This window comes from Hesperophylax consimilis, chromosome 17 (genome assembly GCF_061612785.1).
Source record: "Hesperophylax consimilis isolate HC1 chromosome 17, BYU_Hcon_1.0, whole genome shotgun sequence".
NCBI lineage: Eukaryota > Metazoa > Arthropoda > Insecta > Trichoptera > Limnephilidae > Hesperophylax > Hesperophylax consimilis.
The window spans coordinates 5,337,130-5,345,304 of NC_142852.1; the positions used below are offsets into that span (position 1 = coordinate 5,337,130).

An 8,175-nucleotide genomic window follows, 5' to 3' on the forward strand; every position below is an offset into this window, starting at 1 on the left:
AGGCATCTTGTTATATATAAAGAATAACCTTTCCTTTTCGCAAATATTTCTGGACACCAAATTTTTTGAGAACGTTTTTGGAATATTGACACTTCCAAATAAGAGCACTTTAAATGTCTTAGCAATATACCGACCTCCGAATCTAAATAAGCTATCATTTTTGTCAGAAATATCCTCTGTGTTTGAAAACAATATTAAATCAAATGAAAGTGTAATATTTTTCGGCGACATAAATTTAAATTTATTAAACAAAAATGATCCTATCATAATAAATTATGAAAATATTCTTACAAATAACTATTTGAAAAAATGTATAGATGGCGTCACTAGGGAAGTAATTGTTAAACAGAAAATAAATAGTTCATGTATCGATCATTTCTACGTGCGAATAAGCGGTAAACTGCCCGCTGGATTAACCAGTACAATCTTCGCATGTGTATGTGACTATAACATTGCCGATCACAACACAACAGCTATAAGTATACGCTATAACTCGGTAGATAATTTAAACTCAAATGATTATAATAAAGTTAAAATTCTTTCGCAAAAACTGGTTGATAAACATATTTGTAATTATGATTGGAAATCGCTTCTAAAGGAAACCGAATGTTCTGTTATTTATTTGAAAATTAAAAATTATTTTGATGACTTGTATAAAAAAAGCATAATTGAAATAAGCAAAAAATCAAAAAACCGACCGCATGCCATAAATGAATGGATATCTACTGATGCACTTTATAAAATTAAAAAAAGAGATTTTTTATACAAACGTTGGAGAAATGCTCCAACGAACAAATACTATGAAAAAGAATATAAGTGTTTTCGAAATATTTTAAATAAATTGTTAATAAAATTAAAAACCTCATACTATAATGATAAATTCAAAAATATATTTCAAGACTCAAAAAAAACATGGGACGAATGTAATCAAATTTTAGGAAAGAAATGTAAAAATGATTGTGACCAAGTTGCATCCAAATATTTGATGAAAGATCGGACCGAAGAAAGCGTAACAAATGACTTTGTTGATTATTTCTCTGACAATGTTTGCAATATGTTACATAAATGTAATCACAGGACAACTGGGTTTGAACCAGAGGAGATGCCTCAAAGCATGTACCTACCTAGGGCTAAAATTGCTGATATAGAAAACATTGTGAAGCAACTTAAAAGCTCTTCTCCTGGAATCGATAATATCAGAATGAGCGATATTAAAAAACATATATTAACATTAGGTCCAATTATAACCCATTTTGTAAACAGAATCTTATTTGAAGCAAAAATTCCAGATGATTTAAAATGTAGTATTATCAGACCCATTTATAAAGGAGGTGATCACACCATTTTGGGTAATTATAGACCAATCAGTATTTTGCCATCACTCGAAAAAATTCTTGAAAAATACATTCAAATTAAATTAATAAAATATTTGGAAGATTTTTCTATTATTGATACTAACCAATATGGATTCCAAAAAAAAAGGGAACTGAAGTGCTACTTCAAAAGTTTGCCAGCTTGATAAATAATAATTTAAATATTAAACATCATGTATTAGTCTTATTTATAGATTATTCCAAGGCATTTGACACTATTAACCATAAAAAATTGTTGAAAATACTAGAAATCATAGGAATAAGAGGGAAACTTCTAAAACTATTTGAAAATTATTTGAACAACAGGTGCTTGCAAATAAAGCTTTTGAACACATTAAGTAAAAAAAGAAAAATCTTAGCAGGTGTTCCTCAAGGTTCCATATTAGGTCCTATTTTATATATAATTTATGTATCTTTTATTAAATTTATTTTTAAACATGTAAAACACTTTGTGTACGCGGTTGATACGGCATTGGTGTTTTCTTGCAGTGATTTGCAATTATGTATTGAACTTTTACAAAAAGATTACATTGAACTTTTAAAATGGTCTCACGACTCTGGCCTAATCAAAATAAATGCAAAAAAAAACTAAATTGATACACATTAGATCACCCAATGCCAAGGTAAACACTATTATACCCGAAATTAAAACACACAATTCAGATTGCCTACATGTTGGTATCCCTGCGTTGTGTACATGTGAAAATATTGAACTGGTTAAAAAATATGTTTATTTAGGTGTTATTATTGATTTTTTTTTCAAATGGGATTTACAGATAAATAAAGTCTGTGAACGACTGAGATCTATTATTAGTAGATTATATAAATTAAAATTTTATGTTCCAATATGCACACTTCGAATAATTTATTTATCACTAGCTGAATCTATCATAAGGTATGGAATTACAGCTTGGGGATTTTCCTCTAAAACAAATATAAATCATGTTCAATCAATTCAAAATTCTCTTGTTAAATTATTAGCTCATAAAAGTTTATATGAACAAAGGCATAATGTTCCACACCTTTATCAAAATCTGAAAATCCTCTCGGTAAGAGCAATTATGTGGTATAAAATAATTTTTCAGCACATAAATAGCCCTATGTACATAAATAGACTGGAACACACTTACAATACTCGTTTTACATTAAATGAAGGACTAATCGTACCAAAGCATGTAAACAAATATGGAAAAAGAACGCTAGACTACATGATACCAAATTGTTTAAATATGTTACCTGCAGAAATCAAAAAATGTACAAATATAAAAAGAAATTTTTTGTTGAAAAATTGGCTAGCTGAAAGAAATAGTTTGTACTAGACTCTAATACAAACTATTTCTAACTGCATACGCTTTAATTGTTTTTTGTTTTTATTTTTATTGTATTACACTCATGATATGAATGTATACATTTGATATAATCTGTTTAAGTTAAAAGTACCCAATAACAAACTACTTTAAAATTGTTTATTGGGACTTTTTGATTTTTGTATATTATTTTGATATTTAATAAAAAAAAAAAAAAAAAAAAATTAACTCGTTGTTTTCTATTGCTTAAGTAAGAATTAAAGAAGGATAGCAAGGGGTTTCTAATACCGATAGCATATAGTTTGGCCATAAGGATTGAGTGGTTTACTTTGTCAAAAGCTTTAGAGAAGTCGGTATATAGAACATCTATTTGTGGGTTATCTTCTAGGCCATTGACGATGGAATTGGTAAAGGATAGTAAGTTAGTAGTAGTAGATTTAGCAGATCTAAATCCATGCTGTTCCTCGATCAGTACGTTTTTAAAGATAGGTGTGATTTTCTTCGTGATTATTGACTCAAATATTTTAGGAATATGGGATAATATCGATATGGGTCTATAGTTTTCTACGTTCGACTTATTGCCGGATTTGAAAATAGGTCTGATGTAAGAAACTTTCCAGGAGTCCGGAAAAGTGGCAGATGATATTGACAAGTTATATAACAAACAAATCGGCTTGGATATAGTAAATTTACATTCCTTCAGTAATATTTCTGGAATATCATCAGGACCAGTGTTTGTTTTGCTAGGGAGATTTTTTAAGGAGTTAAAGACATCTATGAGTGTGATTTTGCAATTATTTAAATCAATAGTATTAGTATAGTTGAGTGGAGGGATAGTGCACGAGGTATCAGAGTAGACGGAGGAGAAGTGTTCACCGAAAAGGTTAGCAATGTCGAGACCGTTGGTAGCATGTTTTTCATTAAAGAACATACTTGGAGGGAGATCATTATCATCAGTACGTTTTTGTTTAACAAATTTCCAGAATTGTTTAGGGTTAAGCTTTAATTGTGTCTCGGTGAGTTCGATGTAGGATTTGTAGCACCTAACAGATTCGATTTTGGATTGTTCTCTTAGCTGAGAAAATTTTTCATAATATGCTAAGTTGTTCGTACATTTGAATAATTTGTGTATTTTCTTTTTCTCGATTATCAACTTCTTTAGTTTCATGCTGAACCAAATGGGAAACTTAGGATGGGAATAAGTTCCCTTAGGTACAAATAAGTCTATGGCATGAGTTATACATTCGTTGAATTTAAATGTAGCATCGTTAATATTGATGTTCGATTCAAGAAATGTCCAGTCAGTTTGGGCGAGATATCTGTTCATGCTAGTATAGTCACCTTTGTTAAATTTGTAGTGGTATGTAACCGTTGATTTTAAGGTAACATTTTTGAAAGGATTAGTGAAGTTGATATCGAGTGGTGGGTGATATTTATCTATTGGTAGTAATGAGTCAGAAGCTTCAATAACACAATAGGCATGTTAGTAAAGATCAGGTCAAGACAGTAACCTTGACAGTTATGGATCGAGTTTAGTTGGAACATGTTCAAGTAGGCAAATAGATTCATTATTAAGGAAGCTTGAAGAGAAATATTACTAGGAGTTTTCACACCATGATTGTCAATAAGCCATATTACCTTCGGTAGATTGTAATCACCGCAAATAATTAATGAATCGGCATTTATGGAAATACGTTCAACAGCTTCAGTATGTGACTTGTAGATATCTGTTGAAGAGGATGGGGGAATGTAGACACAACCAATGACAAGTTTCTTGGAGCCAAGAAGAACACCAACAAATAGTTCTTCAGATACATCATTACGAGAATCAAGAATGTGGCAAGAGTTTTTTTTTAACACATATCATGACCCCGCCACCTCTAGACTTGTTTGAAGAAGAAGAGCCGTCACAGCGAAAAATATTATAACTATGCAGTCCAAGTTCGGTTGAAGCAATATTGTCTGATAACCATGTTTCAGTGAAAAATAAGAAATCATAAGGACTTATGTTTACGGAACATCTGAAGGCATTTAGTTTAGTATTGAGACCGCGAATATTTTGATAATAGGAATAAAAAATTGTATTACTGGGATGACTATTCCGGTCAGCCTAAAAAATTTACACGAGATAGTTCCCGTCTCTCAGCGGCTTGGCGGGCTGGACAATCAGGGGAGCCAGTGTTGTGTGTGGCCGGTTTCCTGAAGAACTTGCAGGTGGCGCATGATGGTGGCTTGTCGGGCGTCGGGCAAGTATCACGATTGTGTCCAGGTTTTCCACAGTGGGAACAGGTTGGCGTGTCTGCGCTACACTTTGTCGCAGTATGTCCATAGAGTTGGCAATGTCCACATTTAAGATTGTCGATCCAGTCCCTTACACATTTTTTTTTATTTTATTTTTTTATAGTGAATACCTCACAAGAGTCCCAACTGCTCCCATCTGGAGCCAGTGAGACTATGGCATCCCCAATTGGGGGTGTTGTGAGGCTGAAGGTAAGTGGGGAAGGGAAAGAGGAAGGTGGGGAAGTACCTGGCTATTCAGATCTAGTCACTAAACACGGCTAAAGCCATTTGGAGCAACGTTTCAATTCTGAATGGTGGTCTTACACCAGGGGGATACTGCTAGTATCTTCCACTCTGGAACGTGCCGCAAATATACTATATATTATTTTAATTAATTAATTGTGAAATAACACAAATTAATCAAATAAAATTTATTTGCGCACGCCGGGTTCGAACCCGCGACCTTCGGAATGGCAGTCCAATGCGTTACCACTGGACTATGCCGGCCCTCAAATGTACCTGCCAGTCCATAGCTAGTTTGGAGAAGCGAATGAGGGAGTGGCGAACAGAGGGAGGAACTCGAAAGACGTGGATACACCGTCCAGTGCGAGGTCCAACTTTATGTGAGAACTGCAACTTATCTTTTAAATCATTTAGTTGTAGACCAGTTTCTTCATGAGTTTGTTGATGTATAGCCAAGGTGATGTTCTCGAGGGGTACAATTTGAGGTAAGCCGTGGATAGCTATCCGAGGAAGTTTATGGGAAGCAACGGCCGCTTTCAGACCGGCGTTAGGGTCGGTGCATTGGCCAGTTTAATGGCCTCGGCATCAGTACTGGGATGCACGACTACACCTCCAATCCTAATTTCTCGTACTCCCGTGATTGTATTTCCCAATGATGATGGGTTAGTGGACGTCTTCAGTGTTTCAAGGGTATTATTAGTGGTAAGTTCCGTGTCGTCTTTAGGGTAGATAAGTACTGCGGGTCTTGCAGGGAGAATAGGTAGATTATTTCTGGTGTTAGGAGGATAATTTTTAGGGTAGGTTTGGTTGGAGACAATCGAGCTCCACGTGCTGTTGGGATTATCGGGCGATTGGTTGATTGAATATTGAATATGAATATGTTGCGTATTGGTTTGAATATGAATTTAAAAAAATATACAAACCAAAAGATTACATAAAACGAAAAATTTACGAAACAATACATTTATAGCCATGGAGAGGGTTGTAGATATAAATCAAATCATAATAGAGGTATAAACAATAGAGACATAAATATGATGCACAAACCATCAGAGAAATATTATTTTATGGACCTCTTGTATTTGGTTAGTTCGCAACTGAAAATATCAACCTTGGTTAATACGCTATTGTAATTATTGCATAGTCTGTTCAGGCAAGAATTCTGCTTAGAGTTGGTTTTGCTTTGATCAACCCTGAACAGGACACAATAGCGTGTTGAACGCGCAGGTATGTATCGTGTGATCCTTATAGATAAACTTCTAGCGTCATTGGATTCGCCTTCGCCACACTCTTTTACAAATTCCCGTTTTATTTTATGGCATGCTGCTTCACCACGACTTTTAAAATACGCTGATACAGCAGGCCACGACAATATCAATCGGTCAACTGCTCTCCCCAAACTTAACCATCTAGTTGGCTCATGTCGTAAAATTTTTCTGTATTCAATTTCAAAAAATTATTGTAATTCTCTCGTGCGTTTTGCACTGTTCGAAAATTCCGCATACACTTTTATAAAGTTTTCATGGCGTTTTTTCCAGTGTTGTGAAGATGGTGACAATTACAATTTGGTTTAACGACTTTGGTGTCAGAATATTTGTAATTCATTTTTTGGTACACCGAATTGTGCACACCATAATTCACAGATGCATTGTCTGCAGCGAATGCAGACAACAAAGTTGTGTCTAGGCCCTGTCCCTAAGAGACCTGTGACCTGATTGGCACTGCAGCCGCCACCAGCTGCCCGGCCTACGACCCCATGAACCCGCCTCCGCCCACCTGCAACTGCAAGCTCAACTTCTACAGGCTCGACGGGGTGTGCGTCGATATCAGGGAATGTCGTGAGTACTAACTTATATCCCTCTACTTGTCCATCTCCTTCTTCTTCTCCTTTTTCTTAGTAATTAACATTATGATTGTGATTGCAGCCCCTAAATTCGAGTGCCCGGAGCTGACAGTTTACGATGCATGCCCGGGCTACTGCGTGGACCAGCGCTGTTATTCGACGGTAGTGAAGCCGCCCAACTGTCAGTGGCAGCTCGACACCAAGCGATGCAGCCGGAGTTGCCGATGCTTGGAAGGAAACTGCGAGGACGAATCAGGAATTTGCGTGGATAGGGACAGCTTCAGTGAGTATCGACAGATCCTCGCACCTTTGAAAATAACGTCATGAAACTGGTATCGCAACGTAAACATGGCTAGAAACTAACTGCTGGCTGATGTGAAATCTGTCGAAAAGAATAATCCCAATACCGAAGAAAAACTTAACACGTTAAACATCGGTCTCGCTGGCTCCCGGTTGCCAATCTATGTTTCTGAACAATTAACTTTTCTGACGAACCAGATTTGGTATAAAACTCGACATGTTACAAAAGAGAAACGATATATTCTTCGATAAGTAATATTCTTAATATCTAAAATTATATATTTTCTTTTTTCTACTCTGTTTTTAATTTCTGATTCTCCTCTTATTTTATTATTATTATTTTTACTATAATATGTATATTTCTTTTTTTTTTCTTTTTTTACCACTTATTTGTTTTTATGTAATTAGAAATTGTTAGTTACCAGCCTCAGAACAGACTTTGTCTAGTGAGGAGGGTAAGGAGAAAAATCATGTATGTACATAAATAATAATAAATAAACGCCCGGGTTGCCGGCACTGAAATTTAAATTTAATTTATATCAATTTGCATGGATCAAAGAAAGACAGATTTATTTGCGGAAAGAGAGTGGTTCAGGCGCAATTCTTCATCAGATGAAAACAAGCTGGCTTCCCTATGACTATCTCAAATACAATACACTTATACCGATAACAAATATAAGATGAAGGCTTTGTTATTATTATTGCCATTTTTATATCCTGTGATTATCCTCACCCAGTCATTAGAACCAAATATACTCACGAGGAATGCTACTTTCCGCTATTCATTATATTATTATTATGCTACCGATTCTGCCATGCACTTATTCAC

The 8,175-nt window shown here is 35.0% G+C and overlaps 1 protein-coding gene across 1 annotated transcript; it reads left to right on the forward strand.

The window, feature by feature from the left end:
- The first annotated feature begins 6,898 nt into the window (after positions 1 to 6,898).
- Positions 6,899 to 7,373, forward strand: LOC149415834 (uncharacterized). The gene is made up of 2 exons (XM_089641733.1): positions 6,899 to 7,041; positions 7,129 to 7,373. Exons 1-2 carry the CDS (start codon positions 6,960 to 6,962, stop codon positions 7,371 to 7,373), a joined length of 327 nt encoding a protein of 108 aa, XP_089497859.1. The 5' UTR covers positions 6,899 to 6,959.
- Positions 7,374 to 8,175: the final 802 nt, after the last annotated feature.